The sequence below is a fragment of the Pteropus medius genome, unplaced genomic scaffold (assembly GCF_902729225.1).
Source record: "Pteropus medius unplaced genomic scaffold, Ma_sr-lr_union100, whole genome shotgun sequence".
NCBI lineage: Eukaryota > Metazoa > Chordata > Mammalia > Chiroptera > Pteropodidae > Pteropus > Pteropus medius.
Genome location: NW_024345600.1, coordinates 2,247,888 through 2,271,719, shown reverse-complemented (window position 1 = coordinate 2,271,719; position 23,832 = coordinate 2,247,888). Strand labels below are relative to the sequence as shown.

The 23,832-nt window shown below is 34.0% G+C and overlaps 1 protein-coding gene across 3 annotated transcripts in view; it reads right to left on the bottom strand.

Moving 5' to 3' along the window:
* Positions 1 to 729: 729 nt before the first annotated feature.
* NTN4 (netrin 4) overlaps positions 730 to 23,832 on the bottom strand; it is a 97,195-nt gene continuing 74,092 nt past the window's right edge. For 2 of the 3 annotated variants that reach the window (XM_039874076.1, XM_039874075.1), the window contains exons 6-10: positions 16,157 to 16,370; positions 15,681 to 15,793; positions 9,682 to 9,750; positions 6,972 to 7,142; positions 730 to 2,181 (exon numbers count right to left, since the gene is read on the bottom strand). In XM_039874076.1, coding sequence (XP_039730010.1) covers positions 2,045 to 2,181; positions 6,972 to 7,142; positions 9,682 to 9,750; positions 15,681 to 15,793; positions 16,157 to 16,370 — 704 coding nt within the window. In that variant the 3' untranslated portion in view covers positions 730 to 2,044. The remainder of the gene's footprint in view (positions 2,182 to 6,971; positions 7,143 to 9,681; positions 9,751 to 15,680; positions 15,794 to 16,156; positions 16,371 to 23,832) is intronic. The other variant, XM_039874077.1, reaches the window with a different exon arrangement.

Here is a 23,832-nt window from a genome sequence, read left to right as displayed (position 1 = left end):
TTTTAAATAAAGTAAAATGGAAAAGAAAGCAACTTGATGATTCTGAAACTTAAGAAAATCCTATATTTGATGTTTTAAAAATATTTAAATCCTATATTTGATGTTTTAAAAATATTTTTTTTGGTATGATTTACTTACCAACATGTTTTATAAGTTGCTTGTAAATGATACTGTATTTTTTTTGGTATGATTTACTTACCAACATGTTTTATAAGTTGCTTGTAAATGATTAATGTTCCACATACTAGGAAAAGATAGAAATAGGTAATAAGCTGAGAGACATACTACAGGTGATAAATATAAATTTTGTAAGAAAATGTACAGCATAATTCCAATGCTATAAAAGGTATGTATATGCATAGAAAATGGTCTAGCAACATAGACACTAAAATGCTAACAGCTGTTACCATAGAATGATTGGAATGTAGGTGTTTTTTCTCATCATGGTTTTCTGTATTTTCAACAATGAACTTTATTACTTTTAAAATTAGTTTAAAAGTAAATATGATGAAACAATGCAATTCATGTATGAAAAAGGTTTGTCTAAAGGCTACAGAGGCTAAATTCATCTGAATTAGCATCTCCTCCATCCCCAACACTGAGAGTAACATTGTAGAAACATTAGGTCCTTGTTTGATTTTAATTTAAGAAATTAGATTTGAGTGCCCTTATTAAGAGAAGGTAACCTTTAGCATCATTGAAAGAACTGATCAGGAAATGACACAAAAATCAGGAGATAATATTTCTTTATTACATATAAAAAAATTAACAAAGCAATATATATATATTTTTGCAAGTCCACAGGACTTCAGGAAAAAAATATGTTCTGTATGTGAAGTTAATCTATGGCACTGTGGTTCACGTTTTGTATATTCAAGTACAAAAAAAAAAAATGTATGTAGAGTGATTATGCTTGGGTACAGAAGTTGAATAATAATGAAAAACTGTAATTGGGTGAACTATCACATACATTGTGTCCAAAAAATGAGTAAATATAAATGACCATATAATGTTAATAAAGAAAGGGAGGACACTGTTTCAATATTCAGGTTTAAATACTAAACACAAAAATAAAACAAATTCTGTGTCTACAATAATTTTTGAAGTGTATACAAGTGCATTGCAAATAAGTGAGCTTTTTAAAATTTAAAGTTCATTTTCTCTTTACTGAAGCATGTTTCTACAATTATTATTTCTTTCTCTTATTTTAAAATCTCTATTTATTCATTTATTTATTTATTCATTCATTCATTTATTTATTTATTTAAAGTTTCATCGTGACTGGTATATGTAGACTCTAAGCTCTAGCCTGAAGCTGAGACTTCATGCAAACATATTCTCCTTTAAGGCTGTATCTTCACATAGTTTCTCCAAGTATTCAGAGTTAAATAGTACTTCCTTTATAAACTTCCTTTTTATGGTCACTTTTGTCCACATGTAGTGGCAGTGCTTGTTTCAGTAGGTTTTTTTACACACCCTTTTTTTCTCTTTCTGTCAACAGCAGTCTCCAAACTTTCACAACACCACAAGTAGTAGGTAGTAAAGTGCTTTATACAAAGAAATACTATATACATGTGGAGAGGTTCCATTTAACACCCCACAGACTGAAGTTCACACACATCACGCGAGAGAAGGCTCTTTTTAAGAAACACCTTTTCTGATAAGTAGGGTTGGGAAGTCCTTAAAATCTTATTCATTACTTTAAGTAGCACAAATGTAAGTAACATATCTGAAGCTGAGGAAGTCCTTGTTTTATGTATTGCCCTTAATATCATTCTATTAAAATATTCTTAATAGTTATGAATTGCAGAATCACTTCCATAGAAAACATGTATCACCATAGGATTTTTTTATTCCTCTTTATGAAATAAACTGTATTTAAACATGGACCCAAAAGAGATCGGTTAGACAAGGCCCATGCACGGAACATTTCTATACATTTTGGCACTTTAAAAAATTCCAGTTTCGTTTTCGAGGTCTCCTTTCCATTAAGTTTGTGGTTTATGTGTAGAGAAGTGCCATTGTGTGCTATACACCTTTACTGCTACTTGCACTCTCTTTTTAAAATATCCATGACTTTTCTTCCAAGAGATGGTTTCCAGTGCTGTACAAAACTTTTCATATTCACAACTAGTTTGCCTGTTCTTACATCCTCATGTCCTGCTACAAGGTACTCCAAACCTAAAAGAGAACAAAAGGGGCTGTATAGTATCATGATTTACTGAAGGGAGGAGATGTGACTTCAGCAGTTTTATATATGCATGGGTTGTGGTTTTATATATTCTTGGTTGAAACAGGGAGTAATAAATAATAACAGCTGACATTTAATAAGCATTTACTAAGTGCTTTATGTATATTATCTCGATCTGGAAAATAACCTTATGAAGTAGGTATTATTTTCCTTCTTGTTTTACAAATAAGGAAACTAAGGCTTGGCAAGATTAAGAACTTGTTCAGTGTCTCTCAGTACGTAGTAGCAGTACTTTGACGCAGCTCAGGTCTGTCTGATTTTAGAACTTTTACTCTATACTATACCACTCTGGGATAAAGAAGCGAGGATTCCATGGGCACTTAACATACTACTGTAAATTAGTATTTCTTGGGGACTCACTATGTATGGTAGTGCATATTAAGGAGAATTTTATAAAAGTTTAAGAACCATTTAAGAAAACATAACGAAAGACAGCTGTGGATTATACATAACACATATTTCCTATATAAAGTCAATGTGTTTTAGGATGTTTGTCATGCATTTAAAAAAATGGTGAGAATTGACCAAATCCAGAGCTGACTTTGAAATTCAAAATTCTTCTTAGGCTTCAAATAAAATATTCTGGCTAACAAATATATGCATAAAATGAGAAGAGATTCTCATTATCTATATAGTAATAAAAAGAAATATAATAATTCCCCTCAGTAGATGTTTATGTAATATCAATACTGGTGTTTTGAAACAATTTTTTTGAATATTATAGGATAGAGCAAATAAGTAATTATGTTTATAAAGTAAAAATTTCCAATATAAGATAAAGAGACATATACTTTAAAACTCAAAGGAAAACACTAGATGTTAAAATTCCATTGAAAAATATCAATTTACACTCATGGCTTAAATATATATATTTATTAATTATATTATATGTATTCTTGTTTATTCACTGAAATGACCTAGAAAAAATATCATCCCACTCGTAATAAACTTCCATAAGAGACATACTGTGGTCTCTAATAACAGGTCTCACTAAAAACAAAACAAAACGAAAAACAAAACAAGGCTTCTTGGAGAATGGCTTATTCCAGGTTCAGGGCAGAAAGACACAAGGTAAGCATGAGACATCTTATTGTGCTAAAATGCAGGAAAGCTTTCAAAGATTAATGGGGATGATTTTAAAAGGATACAAGACCTAGCAAGAAGGAGTTATAACTTATTGAAGTTGGAATAATTTGAGCACTAAGAAACATAATGGTGTGTATTGAAACATACCAAATCAACAAAAATCTATAATTCCAAAATGATACTCAAAAGAGAAAAATTCAGAGAAAAATTAATTTGTTATCTTTTGAGGCAGGGTTTTAAAACCACTTCTTACTTTGAAAATTAGAAATTAAAGGGAAAGAATTTAGTGTTTATCTTGCCTTTACAATAACACTATATTTCATGGTAACATAATAGCCCAGTTTAGGAGAGAAGAATGTCAATTTACAGAAGAATGTCTACTAATAAATGAAGGGAATCAGAATTAGAAAAACATCATTTCTCAAACTAATTATTGGTTCAGGAAGAGATTACCAATTGGTGATAAAATCGTTAAGTGAATGGGTTAATAGAAAACCTGATGTTTGTATAGTGACTAAAGTAACACCACACTCATTATTTTCTAGTCTCAAAAGGGAAAACAAAACTGCCCAATGGAGAGACCAGATCATTATCACTGTAACCCAAAGGTCAAGTTTAGCAACACTGAAGGTGGGTTATTCAGGTACTATAAATCTTCTGATGTGATTTAACATGAAGTATACAACATGAAGTATATAACATAAGTGTAATGAATGCTAGCCAAAATGTTTATCTTGAACCTAGCAAGCTTTTCTTTAGAGATCACAGGAAATATAGGACACCACAAGGAACCTACCAGACAAATATAGGGTAGGATAATCTACAGGACAGATGGTCTGGTTTTTTCAACAACAATAAAAAGAGAACTATACTTGAATAAGACTTGAGGGAATTAAAAACCAGATACAATGTGTAATCCTGGACTGAATATTGGCAAGGATAAACCAGCTCTAACGAACATTTTGAAATCAGCTGGGAAATTGAATTATGGTCTAAGTATCAGATTATATGACAATAAACTAAAATTGAAGGTAAAGATCATTAACTGTATAAAGCAGGCTATAAAATGGACCATATACTATGATTTTGTTTTGGTTAAAAAATACAATATATACGTGCACAGAGAAAGATCTGGAAGGATTTGCACTAAGATGTTAACATTTGGGGGACAGAAATGTGAAATTTTAAATTTTTTTCTAAATTTCTGTAATATACATATATTACTTCTATAATAAAAGGGTTATTTAAAAGATTATGAAAATAAATCGATCTTAAATTTAAAGATAATAAATGTTTTCCAAAAGAGGAGAAATAAAAGGAAAATAATGACATAGAGAGATTTAAACACTGGAGAGCACAAATGTAAGATAGATTATAATGTATTTAAATTCTTTAAAGAATGACTTTAGCTTCTGCAGAAAAAGAATCCCAATATTTAATTAATAAATTAGTTACAATATAATGTTCTTAATATTGTTTGTATTATCTCTAAAATAATAAAATCCTCATTAAAAATACAATTTTTAGGAAACTTCAATGTTAAATCTAGTATTTTAAATGAATTTACTTTGAAACTATAAATAGAACAAACACTATGGGAATTTGCCATTCATTGAAAATATAAATATAAATTAAACTAATAAAAATAATAATAAATTCATAAAGTACGGAGCAGCATTATGTCAAAAATTAGCACGGAAAGCAATGTTTTCTGTTGCAGTGCTTGTTAGCAGTTACATGTGATTTTCCTATCTTTATGCTTTTGACATCTACTTTGCTATATGTTTGAGGGCAAAAAGTTTATTTTGTACCCATAAAAAAAATAATACTTCAGTGCTAGTCTTGACATTCTAAAATATATGATTAATGAGTGAGTAAAAGTATATATGAATGTAGGAATGGATGAATTTGCAGGGATGCCCAATTAGATTGCTACTTTTGAAAGGTAGCAAAGGAAGCAAACTGACATAGTAAGGTTTCAGAATTTTCTTATCAGCTTTATTTGGCCTTAGCTATTGAACTTGTAAAAATGAAAAAACAAAGTGAAATGAAACAGTGTTTGATTTTGATTTGGCAGGTTCCAGTTTTTGCTTCAAAGCAAGTAAACATGTTTTCAAGAATTCTTTGAATAATTGCACTTATGTTTTCAATTGTGATGAACTCAGTTGATTCTTTGACTGTTTGGCAGGAACCTGATTAGGAAGTATAGTTCACTTCCTGGAGGGTGGCTCAGATGGACAAAGCTTTTGTTTTTAATGTCTTGCTAAAAAACTGAGTGGATTTTTTTTTTCTTTTGCCAAGATAGTAGAAAGTGCTTATGGGAAGAGCCCCTGTGCACAGATTGTAGGGAGCTAGAATGTAGATTAATGACTCTTTGTTTCCTGTATTCGAAATCTAGGAATCTGATTACTTCATTTATTCTTTGAAACTATATCTATTTATTTAAAATTTATTTATTTTTTATTAACATTTAAATTAATTTAAATAAAATACTGAAGGGGTATAAAAGTGTAGGAGAAATTAATTAACAGAAATAAAGTCAAGAGTTGTATATTATTGTTTAGATGGTTTAGGTTGGGGGGGACATTTTATTAATAGTTTTTCTCTCTTTCTCTCATTTATCCTTTTGTTTCTCCCAAACTTATTTATTAAAGATCACAAATGACTTCTTATTAATATAATTATGGTTTCCTGGACTTGTATTTGGAAGGAATTATATCCAGAAGAGAAGTTATGCACCTGTTTTCAACAGTGCCATTAAGACACAGATGGCAACTATATGAACAGGGAAATACAGAGAATTTAAAAAAATAATAATTTGCTAGAACTTACCATCTGGGAACCATGTTACTATTATTTAGATAGTAATAGTAGGCACTGGGGACACCATAATCAAAAATCTAAATCTTGGCCTCAAATTTAATGAGGAAGACAGAGAAATAAGCAGTTTATGAAAAATGTACTTGTAGAGTGTAAAGGTATGAATCCCATGCTTATTCACTTGCCTCTATCTCTGCCATAACATTTTAAAGCACAAATTTTGCTCCATTCCAAGTTTCTCTAAGATTCTACAGAGTTTTGTTTGTTTGCTTGTTTGTTTATTTCTCCTGTTTCTAGTTTAAAACCAGAATGATCATTTAATGAAAAACAACATGATGAGAACTTGAGAGTTGTTTTCTCTCCAGGAGAAACAGATGCTTCTCATGCAATAGTAAAAATGAATTTAATATTATTTGCACAGATGGAATTTTGCATTTGAACTTCCTCTGGGAGCAAGTTCTACCCAGGGCACTGTAATAGGACCTAGCTTTCAGATAAAGTGTTAGTGGCAGATAAATTCATGAAAGTGCTTTCTATGCTACTGACACCTGGAACCAATCTAAGACTTCTCTTTTAGGACAGAAAATATTATATTGCTGGATTTTAAAATATTATACTTTAATAGAGCACCTGGGAGGAATTCATTTTTTGATATCATTTCAAAGAATTCCATCTGGGTCTCCCCCAGAATTCAGATGTGACAAGGAGAGAAGCTTTTGCTGAGTTTGTTTAGTTTGTGGTTCAGAGAATGTAAGACAAACAGCAAATCAGCAGAGACAAGGTAGTTATTAAGCTAGAAAAGTCTAATGCTCACCAGGATTGAGGATTGGACAAGTGCAGCCTCTGTTGGTCCATGATTCTGGATATAAAGTTCGCTTTCCTCGTAAAATTTTCAGTTTGGTAGATTTTAAGACTTTTTTTATCTTCACATTGACCTCAGCATGAGATCCTTTATCATGAGCTGATAAAATCTTTATTTTTAGCACTGTAACAACACAATTCCAAAAGTCAAAATGCATAGAATTTCATATTATCTTTTGAGGTTTGAACAACAATTTACATGTGCATTGCAGAGTATAATGGAAAAATGAATCAATGGTGATGAGAATATGGAAATTTACTTTAAAAGTCTTTGAGCTCATTGATTTTGCATTGGCTTCATCTCATTTATATGAACTATACTCTTTCTTCTTAGACATTTTCAACTGCTACTCATTCCTGTATCACTATGTTAAGAGAATATCAGCCATATGCTTACTGCAAATGTAATCTTAAATACATTCAGCTATCAAATCTAAATAGAAAGAAGATGCATAGGAAGTAGAATTGTTATCCTGTTTTTTTTTTTTTTTAATTTAGATTCTAACTATATTATATTCTGCTGGATGACTGTGTATAATGTTAAGACAAAGTATAAATGCTACTGCCAGGATATATTTTAAATATTCTAAAGAGATTAAGTAATATTATTGATTACTTAATCTTCTTCTCTAGGTATAAAATGAAAGCTGACTGGGGTTAGGAAGGCTGTCCTTCTACATGATGGCAGAGCTCCAATGTTCTATATAACTAATGATTCTATTATACTCTAACATTTATGAAATAGATGTTGGAGGGGGATTAAGTAATGGAGTAAGTTGGGGTGGGGAAGGAAGTAGACCTAAGGAACATTGTGTGTAACATTTGGTATTATTTAGGAGAGTTCTTACTGGCTCATCTATATCTTGACGGAAGATTGTGTGTAATGAGAGAATCCTATCCTGGCTGGTCCCATATCCTGAGAATAAAGCTATCAAATGGCTGTCTTTATAGAATCACCAAATTTTAGACTTCTAAGGGGTCTTAAGAGCTCATCCAGTTTTGTTTTATGTTTGAAGAGGAAAGTTTTAAGAAATTAAGTGAACTGCTCAAGTTTGCATGACTAGTTGGTTAGAGGTAGAGTTTGGACAAGAATCCTGATGAGATAATTACATGAAGGTACATAGTGTAATGCCTCACACTTGGCCAATGCTCAATAAATGTAATTTTTTTCACTAGACTGTAAGCTCAAAGAGAGCAGGGCTCCTGTATATTCACTATGTTAGCTCAAATATTTGCTAAAGGGATAAGCAAATAAATCAAGTTGTTCCCCACACCCCATTAAGGCAGAGAACAGGGTTGGAGGTCTGGGGAAGAGAAACCTTTTTTTCCAAGTCTGTAGGTATATTGCACTAGTAAGACCAAGGTATTTCATTACATCATTAAGAGTATTCAAGTTCTGTTAAGCAGAAAATAATACAGTTGCATTAAAAGATGCCAGTATGTTTGTAAATTCAGTCAGAGAACTACTGAACTGTGATAATAAAACCAGTTGATATTTCCACTGAACTGACTGACTTTGAATTAAATGATCTTTTTTTTTTTGCTTTCGATAGTAAATAACATTCCCTCTAAACTGACTTTTCTTTATGAGGCGCTATATGTTTAAAAGTTTTATTCTATTATTTAGTCAAGTTAGCAGGTTAAAGGAGGGAAATACCCATGTAATGTTAGATAAAATTTATGAGGTTTTTAACATTTACCTTTTTATCTCTTACGAGATTAAGTACAATGTTATTAAGAACCTAAACACTTGGTTTCAGAAATCACGACTTAAAATTTTCTCTTCATTGTAATGCATATTTCAGGCCTTATAAATTATGAAACAATAAAAAGTCAAGATTATGCTGGTAAAATAGAGTATCTTTGATATATTTAATAGCAAACATAAAGTCATTTAGAATTTGAAGATAGTAACAGTCTTTATTTAGGGAAGTGACTTTTTTTGTCTATATGCTAATTTTCCTAGTATTTGAAAGGTAGAGGAGTATAGAGTATACAGAGAGGGCAGGGAAGAAACTCAGGCAGACAGTCCATCTCTGTACCTCACAAATATATATCCTCTCCCTCCTCCCAACCACTTACTGAGCATTTAATATGTGCAAGGTAATGTGCTATGTGCTTTTCAAAAATCTCATTTCATGGAGAAGGTGACATCATTGCTATTTTACAGATTAGATAGTCTGGTTAAGTTACTCACCAATAAATCAGAAATGAAACCCATACAGGTCTGAGCCCAAAGCCTGTGCTCTTAATCTCTATGAAATACTGCTTTTAACTAATTTCTGCTTAGTATTTCCTGATAAACTGCCACAGGAATTATTCAAGTGGCGAGAGACTTCTCTTTTAGATTACTAAGGCAAGAACCATCCATAAGAAAGGATTATGTGTCATTTTTTTTTCTTCTTTTTGTTCTTTGTTTCTTTTCCTTATAGTAAGATAACCTTGCCTTTGCTCTATAAACTTCCTGCCCTCACCAGGACATCCAACACCATCTCTGCTAGAAAAATCTAGGCCAGCACCAGGATACTGTGTTTAGTGTTATTATATAAGACTAATGCTTTGATTTATTGAGAAGGTCATACACCAGGCCACCCATTTCCTAGAAAACTCTTTGTACTTAGTTTGAATAAATTCTTAGAAGCACTCAAGGAATTCAAACTTACCATATGAATATTTCATTCCACAGAAGGCCTTGGAGTTTCCTAACACTTGTTCCTTACATTCACATTTACCTATACAAATTAAATGAAAAATGACATTCGTTATTTAGAAACAACAACAAAAGAAACCAGCAAGTTAATCCAGGTAGCATAACACTTTAAGGCTTGAGTGATTCATATAACATAATCCGTAAATACTAAGAAAACGTGAAAAGTCATTCAAAAGAAATAGTCATTTTCTGAATTGAATTAATTATCCAAAAAGTATCGACCTAACAAAAATATAGAAATGTAGAAACAGTGATATATTTTAATTCTTGTAATTGATGTTGTGATAAATATAGTCCAGTATTAATAGTTCATGCTAATGGAAAGGAATAACAGAATGGATTACCTAAAGAAAAGACAATTAACTTTTTATAATTAATGTTCACCAAAATAAAATAATTGATCTGTCCTTTGAACACAATGCACTCTAAAAGTATTTATTGAGCAGCTATGGTATGCAAGATATGGTGCTATATATTTCAGAGTATACAAGGATGAGCAAGGCTCAATTCTTGTCTTAAGGGTTATAATTCAGTAAGGTGAATAAAGCAAGTACAGAAACAAGTAATAAGTATTCTAAGACAGGTATAAAATATTTGGGTGGGAGGGTCACATGTTTGGGAAGATGGGAAAAAGCTTCATGGCTGAAGAAGGATTTGAAATAGACTTTGAAGAATAAGTAGGATACTTTCTACCAACAGTCAAAATCATGTATTACAATTAGTGAGAGATTTGCCAGGCCCTGTGAAAGACTTTCAAAATGCCATTGTATATAGTCTATATATAACATTCTTATAATTATTTATGTATCTGTTTCCTCTCTAGTCTGTGATCCTTGAGGACATTGGTTATGTCTTATTCATCATTATATTCCTAGAGCCCAGAATGGATAGGATTTTTATTCTTACGGATTTTACAGTTAGATATAATTCCCTCACCCCTCCGCTTTTGCCCTCATGATTGCATTTCATAGGCATTGAGTGGTAATAACAGCAGGTAACATTTACTGAAGAGTACTTACTATATGCCAGGCACTATTTTAAAGAGTTTTACATATATTTACTCTTATAAAATTCTAACATATAGAAATTTGACAGGAATATAGAGATAAAAGAATGAGCAAAGAAATGTAAGAAAGAAAGGGCAGAGTGTGTTCATGGGAGTCAGTGGTTCTGTTTATCCCAGGTGCAGATTGAGTAGAGAATAATAGAAGGTATTATGGAGGACTTTGATTGATATGTAATTAGGGCTCGAATTTAATTTGTTAGATAAAGGGGAATTTTGAAAGCTTTCAGCTTAAATAAAGTACATGAGTTAAAATATATATGAAAATTAATCTTGAATTAGCATATCAAAAGTATTGGAATAGAGAGAAAATGGAGCCAGGGACCAATTAGAAGCTAGTGAAACTGATGATAACAACAGTAACCAAATTGGGTGCTAACTATAAGCCATAAACTATATAAGGAACTTTGTCCATATGATCTTGTTTAATATTTACAATAATCTTGTGAGGTAGGTATTATTAAAAAAAGAAAAAAAAATGAAAGCTCAGAGAAGTTAATTAGTTTGTTCAAGGTAGCATAGCTAACAAGTAGAAAAGCCAGATTTTAAGCCTGGCTTTGAGAGAATCTGAAGCCCCTGATCTTTCCACTATGTTGTCTTTCTAAGGCAGATGGAATGTGGGTCTGAGAGGTGGCTATAGGTTTAGATAGGAAGAAATATCAGGGGATGCTGGAGAGTTAGGGTCGATAAATCTTGTCAATGGATTGGATGAGGTCAAGGGAAACTAAAACATAAACATGAACTTGAAGTTTTCGGCCAAGGTGACAGAGAATTATAGTATCACTAACAGAAATAGAGAAGTTAGGAGAAAGAGAGCATTCAGGGGTGTAAAATTTAAGTTTTTTTTTTTTTTTTTTTGGTAGCAATCAATTGCCTAACTTGATCATTGGAAGGATATGGAGGAGCCCACAGAAAGGAGAAAAAGCTGAGGAACTGGAACTCTGAAAGGACAAGGATCAGGACAGTGCCAGATATCTAGGAAGTGTCAGGTAGTCTCTTTTATGGCTTCACCATTGGAATCATGAGCTCTAATCATTTTCAGACTTTGCCACTTTCAGCTCAAGATTTAAATTCCAGGGAGAGAACATCTGATTGATCTCTCCAAGACCGTATTAAATGGGGGAAGAATGGTTCCTCAAAGAAAAATTGGATCGAGTTACCATAGAAATAGCAGGAAAGAAGAGGAAATGGATCTGGTAAGACGAAATACAACAGAGGTCTAGTATGAGGAGAATATAATAAATTAGAGATGCTAACAGAACATCCAGGTGGAAATGAGAGTATGATTCTAGTGAGACTGGGTAGGTAGACATAGTAGTGTGGAAAACAGTGACATACTGGCTCTAACTAAAGCTTGTTTAGAGATCAGAGAATGAGATTTGCAAGTGGAATTAAATAGTGAGCAAGAGAAATCACAGTGGAATTAAATAGTGAGAAGGAGAAATCAAAGGTGTTTAAAATGAGCTGTTGTGATTTATTAAGTAATGTTGCTTATAGTCTAAACATAGCAGGGAAGATTACTTGTTCAGAAATTGTAGTAACTTAAGTGTCTAGCACATGACCTTTGATATCTTCACCAAAGCAGGAGAGTATGGTCACTACCATGCTACGAAACCTAGTGGAATTCCAAATGGCATACATTATTCCTCAGTGTAATGTTCTTCTCTTTAGCCCTTCAACCTACAAGAACATACATAGGTCTGTTATTTGAAGATCCTTCTTTGGCTGCCTTCCAATACCCACTTTTCATATGTTAAGAAATCAGATATTAATTTGCTTTTGCATGACTCTTTGTTGATCAGGCTTCAGCTAAGATGTGTTTTCTTAAAAGAACCTGAAAGGGGAGTAAAATCTGTTTAGATATACTAGGTATTAAGGTACTTAAAGAGAGAAAGAGAGAGAGAGAGAGTACATTGTTTACAGTTTTTCGATATTAGAGCCAGTTTTGTTGTACAGAAAGTAAATTTTGCATTTGATGTTTCTCTACCTCACAAGAAGTGGTACAAATTAAGAGTATCTTGTTGGTATGGGGCAGTACATGCCTACTTATGGAAACTTATGGTAGGTAAATAGGTAGGTAGGCACAAGCATTTGAGAATGAATCACAATGCTTAGGAAACTGATTATCACTTTTTAGTTGAAAAAAGGTGCCCAAGAGTACTAATCTATACCCAATGGGAATAATACTATGTAGCCGGAAACTAAACAATATCTTCCTCAATCTGGAGTTCATCCCGATTAATTTCAGAGGTTCTCTGGGGACATGATAGACCTAACAGCTGTTGTGGACGTGAGAGTCTGGAGTCATTCTGATGCCAGCATGTTATGTGCTTAATTAGTGTGCTGCTAGCTCCCTAGTAACATGATAACTGGCTTAATGAATGTCCTAAAACTTGACTTCTACAGATTAGCTTAGCAGATAAGGTTGGAGAATTACGAAAATCATTGTTAGAAAAATAGAAGGAAATTTTCAAAAGTGGTTATTAATATCATAGAATTAATAACTATAGACAATGTAGCATTAAGGCGAAAAAATAATGGGAAAAATTTTTCCTTTTTCAAATACAAAAAAGATAACTATGACAATGTCATACTACCTTATATTTCCCACCTTCTTTTCTATTGTGAATTAAAATGAAACCATTAGGAAAATGATCATAAGATTATGGTTAACTGAAAAAACTCTGATATGGAATTACATATACCAGTGTTTCTCAAATTTGGGTTCTTGATTCATGAAGGGTCCATAAGTTCTTTATGAAGATATATAAAATTGTGGTTTCTTAATCTGCTCTAGCACACTGGTCTCTTCGCTGTTTCCTGAATAAATCAGGGCTAGTCCCAACTCAGGGCTTTTGCACTTGATATGTCTTCTGCCCAAACTCTCTTCCTTCTGTTATCTGTATAGCTCGCCTTCTTACCTCCTTCAAGTTTTTCTTCTCAAATGTCACCTTTCATAGGACTTTCCCTGATCACCCTAATTAAAAGTATGTCCCACCCAAGCACTTCTTATCCCCCATCCTTGCTTTATTTCTCGATTACACTAAATATCATTATATAAAAACTGTTTTTCCTTATTTATTTATTAGTTATCTTCCTCTGCAAGAATACAGACTCCTTGAAGGCTGGGATTTTTGTTTGTCTTGCTCAAATACTATATTTACAGCACTGGCACATAGTATGAGTACTCAATAAATATTTGTTGGATGAATGAATAAATTCATAAAGAACTTCTACACATTTGTAAGAAAATTGCAAATGCACAAAAAAGGATACCTGAATGGCTAATAAATCATGAAAGTTTTCCAAAACTGTTGGTAACCAGGAAAATGCAATTAAAAATAGTGAGGTCCCATTTTATACCCATCATATTGGCAAAAATTGAGAAGTTTGATAACATTAACTTTTTAAGTCCCATAACTATTAAATGAGTCAAACTGTGCCTGAGTTAACGAGTTAGATTAGTGCTTGACCCCTTGTATCTGCTATATAAAAATTTGTTAAATAAATACAAAGTATTAATGAGGATGTGGAGCAACAGGATGTCATAGTTTGCTGGTGGAATGCAAATCTGTTAACCACTTCAGGAGAGCTATTTAGCAATATGTGGTATATTTGACAATACGCACACCTATAACCCAACAGTGTCTAGATTGTACCCTAGAACAAGGGTCAGAAAACATTTTCTATAAAGGGGCAGATGATAAATATGTTAGGCTTTGTGGGCCAAGAGGCAAAATTAAAGATTGTAGGTACTTATATAACCATTTAAAGTGTAACCATTTAAACCTTAGAGCAAGAATCTTATAGGCTAGTGAGCTTGTAGATTGATCTACCAGGGGCTTCAAATGTATCTGTAATACTTTAAAATTTAAATGAAAATAGAAATTAAATGAAACAATTATGGCAAAGTATAAGATTTGGTAACACTAGGAGATGTGTTATGGGTTTACATATAACATTTTTGGCATTTGTAGTGTTTAACAATAAATATTTTAAACTTATTTTTAGTCTAATTTGGATTATTTGGTGAGCACTTTACAACCAAATGCTGACACAAGATTCCGTGCCCACATTTATGTTTGTGTTATAAGGAGCAAGTTGGTGCTAAATAGAACCACTAGATTTTCTATGAGAAAAGAACAGAGGCGGGATGAACACAGAAATTATGTATTCCCACCAATATCAGAGCATGTTCTTCAAATGAAAAAATAGATAAACATCATAGGAAAATTGAATCAGAGGATACTAGTACAGACTTGGTAAATTCGAAGAACTATATTTATGTGTTTTGGTTTCTGTAAAAATCATTTTTCATATTCAATTAAGGTTGTTAATTTGAATTTTATTAGTTTTATCATTTGGCTTGTATTTAGCTTGTAAAATTATTTTTATTTCCTAGTTGTAAAAAAGCTATAAACACAAAGCATTCACAAATAGCTTTTGCTTTGTACATATTAAGTTATATTCGATAAGAATATTCTTCCTTTAAGTGGATCTGTGTATTTCCTAACCTGATAAATTCAATTAACTCTCAACTGTGTAAAACACTATGTTTTAGATTGAAGAAGACACACCAAAGTATTAACATTGGGGTAATAAGATTTGGGTGACATTTTTTTTTTTTACTGTGATGTTTTGCATTTTTCAAATTTTCTATGCTAATTACTTATGTTACTCTAACAATCAAATAATAAACAAAAGCTTATTGAAATACCCCTTAGTTATATTTAATAGTTTTATACTTATGGGGGTCACTACTTTATTAAATCTCAGAACCAAAGAGTTCCCTTTATAGGATCCAAAAGCTGTTCTCTGGTTTGTTATGAATCCCTGTTAGTCAAGACCAGACCTGGAAATACAATATCCGCTTATATCTACCGTCTCACCTGAATGTCGAAGTGCAGAAAATCCTTGCTCATCCTCCCACTCCCAGGTTGGTTCACTCTTATTGTGCGTGGAATGGAAGTCAGGAATTTCATGATACCAGTCTATGTCTGTGCTGCTCATAAAATAGAAAACGATGAAGAACTTTTTAAGGAATGTCTCAGAATGTGATTGAAATGAATATATTTACAGAAATTCAAACCTTCTCAGCTACCTTCTCATTCTTTTACTTTTCGGAAATAGTGTTTTAAGGGCCTACTGTTAAGAGGAACAATTTACTTTGCAAAACAAACTAGAGCATCTCTAGGACCTTGTAAGAACAAATGACTTGACTCTGCCATTTAACAAAAATTCTTTAAATAGATGTGCAAAGACATCTTTGCTCCATTAACAGCATAAAAGATTTTCCAAATCGCTATTAGAACTTCAAAAGAATCTGAAGGACACATAGTTGAGAAGAAGATCCATGCTCATTCACCTGCTGATGCAGTCTCCTGTGAGAGGGTCACAGCTCCCTGCGCAGTCACAGGGCCTGCAGCCATAGTCTCCGAAGCCCCAGTATCCCACCATACACCTGTCGCATTGTGGCCCTGCCACCCCAGGCTTGCAAGGGCAGTCACCATTGCTGGGATCACAGAAGGTCACTGAGCTGAAAGGAAGGACAACTGATCCAACTGGATGGCAGGAACACACTACAACAGAGAGGACACACAAGGAAGGACGAATGAGTGACTAGATTATTTCTGGAGATTAAACCTGGCAATTCCAAAATGGCTCCCCGTCACCACATAGCATATCTCTGCGGCTCCTCCATTAGTCAGTTGGTATATGCTCAAAGAATAAAAGTTAATTAAATTATAGGTAAGAAGATAAAATCAGAAAAGCATGTCTGCCACAAAATTAACTATATAATCTATTCTAAAATTAAAGGCATTAAATATGAATGGATTTTGGTTGGGGTGATGAGAACAAATAAGCAAAAAAGACAAAGAAGGAGTAATTCATGAGAAAGGGGAAAAAAAAGAGTATGATGTTCTGCAAGCCAAAGAAAGAGAGATTCAAAGAGGCAGGCAACATCAACTGCGTCAAATGCTAGTAGGTCCAAGAAGATGAGGAATGGGAATTATTGCATTTGACAACATGAAAGCCATTGGCATCCTTGATAGAAACAGTTTCAGTGTAATAGTGAGTGGCAAACCTAACTGAAGAGGACTTGGGAGAGAATGGGAATAGAAGAAGTTGAACATGAGAACAGACAGCTCTTCTGAGTTTCTTTTTTAAGGGCATGGAAATACGGTAGCAGCTAAAACTGAATGGGGATATGAACTCAAGTAAACGTTGAATTTTGTTTGTTTTAAGATGCTTGGTATTGATGGAAATGGTTCAGTGGAAAGGGAAAAATTGAGGACCAAAAGAGAAATGGGAGAATTGTTAGAGGAATACTTGCACATACTTGAGAAAGGAAAAAAGTATGGGACCTGGTGGAGAAGAGGAGGTGTTGGCCTTAGGTAGAAGCAGATCGGTTCATAGAAACAGGAAGGAAGGTAGAGCATATGGACATGAATACAGGTGAGTGATACATGCAGTGGTGGGAGCTGGTGGGATTTTTTCTGATTGCTTGTATTTTCTGGATGAAATAGGAAGCAGGGTCATCAGGTGAGAGAGATCATGAAGTGTGGGAGTGGAACAGTGAATGAGAAACTCAGAAAGTGAAGCATAATTGCCAGGCAGCATAAAGGCCACATTTGAAGTTAGATTCATGAATTTATAGTGACATCAGATAAAATGATTGGTTATTTCTCTAGTCCGGTACTCAGGACTTCGTCTGAGAGGGTTCAGGTTTGATATAGGAAGAAATATGGATTTAATTAGTATGTGCTATAGACTGAATGTTTGTGTCCCCCAACCCAAATTCATATATTGAAGCCTAATCCTCAGTGTGATAGTATTTGGAGGTAGGGCCTTTGGGAGGTTTGGAACGGTCTTGGGCGTGATGAAATTGGTGCCATTATAAGGGGATGAAAAGGGAAAAGCAATTTTTTTCTGTGAAGAACTTGAGGCTACAACAGAAGTCAGCAGTCTGCAACCCCAAAGACAGGTCTCGCCAGAATCCAACCATGCTGGTACCATGATCTCAGACTTCCAGCTTCCAGAACTGTGAGAAATAAATGTTTATTGTTTAAGACACCCAGTCTGTGGTATTTTGTTATAGTAGCCTGAATGGACTAAGACATAAGGGGTTAAATCTAGCTCCTCAAACTAGAATCTATGATCGGTCATTTCTGCAAGTCCTTGCTATTAATCAAGTGTCTTTCCCTTCAGCTCTCACCCAATTCCCACAGTTGCCTACTGCTCATAGTTTGAAAATCCCTAATACTTTCTTTGTTCCTGAGATAGCAAAAATAGTTGAACAAAGTTTTTTTAAAATGTGCTATAGGTGCTTCACGAATTTGTGTACCCTAACCTCAGTTGGGTCCCTGAACTGATGCTTATTAGCCCTATTTATTCAATTTTACCTCACCTTAAAAAAAAAAAAAAGATTCCTTACAGTGGCTGTCCCAAAATATCCCTACTTTTTAATTTACTCTAACTACTTGGTTTAAAAATTCGAATTAATCAATAAGTTCCTCTGGATAATCATTTCTCCGCCTCAAATTATCTTTATCTTCAGCTTCCGAATCTTCTCTAAGAGCCACATGAAAAATGCTGGGAGAGATCTCAGTTTATAGCCTAGCCACTCACTAGTTGTCTAATCTTAGGCAAGAAATTTGACTTTCTTGAACCTTAGTTTCTTCAGTGAGGTATATATCTCATAGAGATTTCATGAGGATAAAATTCCTTTAAGTGAAATTACTTCAGCAAGGTGCATAGCACAGAGCCTGACATCTACTAGACCAACTAACTTTTCCTTCTAAGTCTTCTCAACTAATATTCTAGATCCTATTCCCTCCTTTATCCCCTTAGAAACTACTTTCATTGATTACTTTCTTTGTCATTAAAATCTCAGCTGGCTTCAATCTGGCTTCAAAGCTCAACCACTGACTAACTGTATAACTTTTGGCAAGAGACCTAGCCTCTCATTTTCTCAGTTTTCTTTTCTGCAAAATGGAAGAACAATATCTAACCTCGTAACAGTAGTTGTGAGGATGAAAGGGGATTATGTATGCAAACAGTGTAGTATCTGGTACATGGTTAATTAATCATGAATTAACTGATTACTTCAATAAATCTTGTATAGATGTAGGATCTATGTTTGCATAATTAATGAATCCAGCCCTTGAGGAACTCAGTCTTGTTGGGAAAACAGAGGAGTAAACAAAAAAATTTCCATATACTGATAAATACTCCAGTAGAGGTCTATATGGGACTTCTATGCTATGGGAGCCAAGAGGAAGGGAATAGAGGCTGAGGGAATCACTTAGGGCCCATAAAGGAGGGCTCATAGACATCTGATGAGTGGGAGTTTGCAAGTTGAAGAGGACATAAAGATGGGCAGTTGCTTATTCGATCTGGTCTTTAGATACTCTCCCTAATACATTTCTTTTAAATAATTTTTTAAAGTTTAATTGTGGTAAAAATACATACCATAAAATGTACCATCTTAATCATTTTTAAGTGTACAATTCATCCCCACTGCATTATACGTGGAAGCTCTTACGGCTTCCTGAAAATATGAAGCTCTTGCATGCCTCGGTGCCCCTGGTCATGCCTGCATTGCTTTTCCCCACCTGTCCATCTGGCCCCTGACATGCTTTCTTGTCCCACTCCCTCCAGACAGCTAACCACTCTCTCCTTTATGCCGCCTCTATTTTTTGTATATATTTCTATTTTGTGTATATCACAGTACATCATTATTATTTGTTTATATGCCTGTCTCCCTTACTACTAAACTCTGAACTCATTGACAGAAGGATCTTTATCTTCTTCTTTTTGTTTTCTAGGCCCCAGAACGGTATCTGGCACATAGCAGATGCCAAAATAAGCATTCGTGGAATTGACCTGAAGGACATTTCAGGCTGTGGAAATCATGTGAAAGGGCATGGCCATTTGGGGACTGTGAGAAGTTTAGAGCAGTGGTCCCCAACCTTTTTGGCACCAGGAACCAGTGCTCCTATGAGAAGCTAATACCTGATGATCTGAGGTGGAGCTGAGGTAGTGATGCTAGTGGTGGGGAGCAGCTGCAAATATAAGTGAACTTCATTCTCTCACCCATCGTTCACCTCCTGCTGTGCAGCCTGGTTCCTAACAGGCCACAGACTGGTATTGGTCCATGGCCCAGGGGTTGGGGATCGCTGGTTTAGAGTGTCTGGAGTGTACATTGAGTAGAAAACAATTGAAGATTGAAGTTTGTTACATTTGGGGAGAATGTATAATATGTAACATGAGTCTATCAAAGTGCTATGTGAAGATTTTAAAGGAAATCATATAATCCAATATAAATGTCAACATTTTGAGGTAAGTAAACCTACAGTCACTTTATCATTCAGTTAAGTCGATTTGATTATTGACAGCAGATAGGGGGACTAGAAGAAAGATGTTGTAGGACCCATATCTAATGTAATATGTGATATTCTTCCACCATCATTATTTTTTCCTTTAATAGAAAAGTCAAGCCTGTTTAGGATTTGACCCCTCGGTACTACCATAGGTTTTAAAACCTACACACATTTCAGGAATGGCCAGACAAGAATGTGATTCCATCACATGTACTAGTGGATTTCTGTCAATGTGACTTTTTACATAATTAAAAGATAAAAATAACATTTGGAAACTATGCAGAACTAGCTCCAGGCAGAAGGCCTTGACACCTTTCACGGCATACTTTTTCAGACTGCACACTGAGGCTTGCCTTGCATACCTATCTTCTGAAGTTTGTGTAGCAGGCAATATCTGACGCACTTAATCCACATTTCTTATTTTCTTCCAAAATGCAAATATATTTTCTTCTGACTTGGGGAAAAAATATATGGTTCTTCTTAGATTCTGGTTCAGGTTCTGATTCCCTGACATATATTTCTTACTGATTCTCAAATACAACCCAAGCACTTACTTTTTGCATATTCATTATGATGAATGTCAAAGTTATAATCTAATTGGAGTGACATAAATCCTTGACTTCAGCTTTGTCTTTTTCTTGTTAGACAGAAAATCCGATAGTAAACATTTGCCCTAAGCTGCTCTCACAACCAATTAATAAAGCGAAATTATTTAAAATGTCACTTTTAATATCTAAATATTGTCAGAAGTTTTTTTAAATGGTGCAAATTACTAATTTAAAGTAATATATTCTGTACTGATTAGTCCTGTTTTAAAAAAACCCTGAAATAATAATACAAAACATTCAAAACAGATGAGATAGAGAAAATGGGTATTTTTACAAATGATTTCATGATAGGTTCCCTTCAAATAATGAATTTAGGTAATTGCTAAATGCTACACAAATTTTTAATTAAAAATATATAGGTGCAGCAATATGTCTATTATGTGAAGCACCGTCCCTCTATAGAGCATTTATAGAAAAGAGTTAGTACATTAGCCTGCCTTGGAGTATCTTCTACCAGGAAACATAACTGTTAATGAAACAATGGATGAACACATTTTAAAAATAACCCTGCGTATCCATAAGGCTCTAAAACTAATGTTTGTTTTAACCACAAAGGCTGACAATAAATACAGCTGTTTTGAAATTACCTGTAATACCTCTTAGGAAGACAGAAAATAAACAAGGGCAGTATAATAGAGTTGGTAAGGGCACAAGCTGAGGAGTCAGACTAGGTGAGTTCAAATTCTGGTTATGAGGTTTATTCCTTACAAGGCTTCATGAAATTAATCACCTCAATTCTCAATTTTCTTATCGATGAAGTAAGAAATAATACCTATGCCATAGGGTTATGTGAGAATTAAATGAGATGGTGTATGTATGTGGCATAATATCAGACATTTAGCAGTACCAAGGGCTCAAAGAATAATAATTATTATTATTTCGATGAAACATATTAGTTTTAAAATGCCCATCTTTCATTCATTCACACCTTCATCAAAGAGTTCTTGAACTTTAATGTTAACATGAACAATGCTAGGGGCTGAAGATACAAAGATAAATACAGAGTCACCAACTCTTTACTGAGGGAAGGTAGATATGCAAATAATTACAAGGCAGTAAATATTATAAAGGTGTAGTCCGGGATGCATGGGTACACAGAGGAAAAAGCAATTACTGGCCCATTGCAGTTATGGATTGTTTTTAAAGAAAACAAATGATCTCATTGGCCTTCAAAATAGGCTGAGATTCCTTGCTTTGCACCTGGGAGGAATTTGGTGGCATATAGCTTTCTTGACTTAGGTAACTCTCCTGTTACATGGTCCTTTCTTTAGTTAAAAAAAAAAAAAAATCAATCTTCTATTACTCTCCTTTTGTGGATCAGAGTATGCTGAGATAAAGTAGGGTATACTCTATGGTCCTGCTGCTTATGAGAAGATACTCTACAATGTAATGTAGGACAATAGTCACAGCTGTCAATCTATGTGAACATAATAAGTATGTAACTATGGGTACAAAATGGCCAGGAACACAATGGGAGATTTATGGCTTCCTTTATTCTGATGGGATTGCTAAAGTCTTTGGTGGTAGAGTCATAGAAAACCATTGATGCCTTTTCATCTTTATTTCCAGCTTCGCTAGAACTCTAGGAGTCTGTATGCACGTCTTTTTCTCAGAGAGTGATCCATGATGCCAAGCTTGCTGTAGAAACAACCTCTTTTAAATTGCCAGGACTCCTTAGCATTACCTTATGCTGGCTCTAGCTTTTTCTATTCTGTTAGCAAAAGCTACACTGGGAGCAAAATACCCTGAAAGTATTTGCTCCTGATTTAGCTTTTCTAAAAACAGAACTCAAAGTTCAAGGCCCTCATCTGGGAAAGAAGCTGCTCGTCAAGCCCTTTCACCACTGCCCGGTAGCCACTCCTTCAGTGCGCTGCCCAGGCTCCCAACATTGTTTTCTCCTGAAAAGGCCAAGGCCCTACGGAATTTCTGATAGAGAATTTTTATTACCAGAGCCATTTCAAAAGATGCCCAGTTGCCTGTGTTGGTTCTTAGACGGACTGAGACTTTGAGCTGCATCTCCAAACAGAAAGGAGACAATATGAACTGTTATTACTATATTAAGTGTGAAGTTAAATGTTAGATAAAACAAAGTCTTCTACCTTTTTTTTGGGACTGTTTTCTCCTTTTCTTCTACTATCAACTATTTTTGCTAGTGGATGAATGGCTATAAAATAATAAAAACTGTAAATGAACTTTACTCGGTCAAAGGCAATATGATTTATCCCTTTTCTATCCTAGAGAATAGTTTTTTATTCATCCTTTAAATGTTATCTGCATCGTGTTCAAAGATAGCTAGTTCCACAATATTCAAGGTCCATGTTAATTTTAAATAAATTTATTACAGAATAAGTCTAATAAGAGAATAATCTATACTAAGACTTGCCTTTCACTTACTGAAATGCTTTGTCTCGAGTTATTGTACATCCCACACAAAAGGAGATCCATTTATGAATGAAATCCAGCCATTCTTGCCTCTATTTAATACTTTAAGAAATAAATGTAAATTATCTAAGTGTATTTACTGTCTGTTTTCTATAAATTTTTTAATGAGTAATGCAAATAAATATAAAATTTAATTTTAATGCTTCACCATGTGACCACTACTCAGATTCTCAATTTGATTTCTGTATCATTCCTTTTCCGTTTACTAGTTGTAACTGATTCAGTTACAATGTATTCGTGGGTGTATCTCAAAAATCTTAACTAAAGAGCCAGTTTTATATTCCTGGGTTGCTACTTCAGTCAAAACTAAAGAAAGTACTTTTGGGTGTACAGACAAACTTTATTATGAGAAAACTTTTTGGTATAATTTTGGAGACTGTATTTTGCTTTGAAGAATTCGGTTATATCACACACCATTGTTTTTTTGATGAAGAAAGCCTCCTGTTTTCCCAATCCACTCAGGCACCAGCCACCCAGGAACCAGAGGAGGAATTGAGGTCATCCTTAACTTCTTTTTTCTTTGGAGAAATAATTCTTATTTATTCCATCTATCTTAGATCTTTCCTTTGAACTGATGTCACTAGTCTCTGCATGACAGGATACCATAA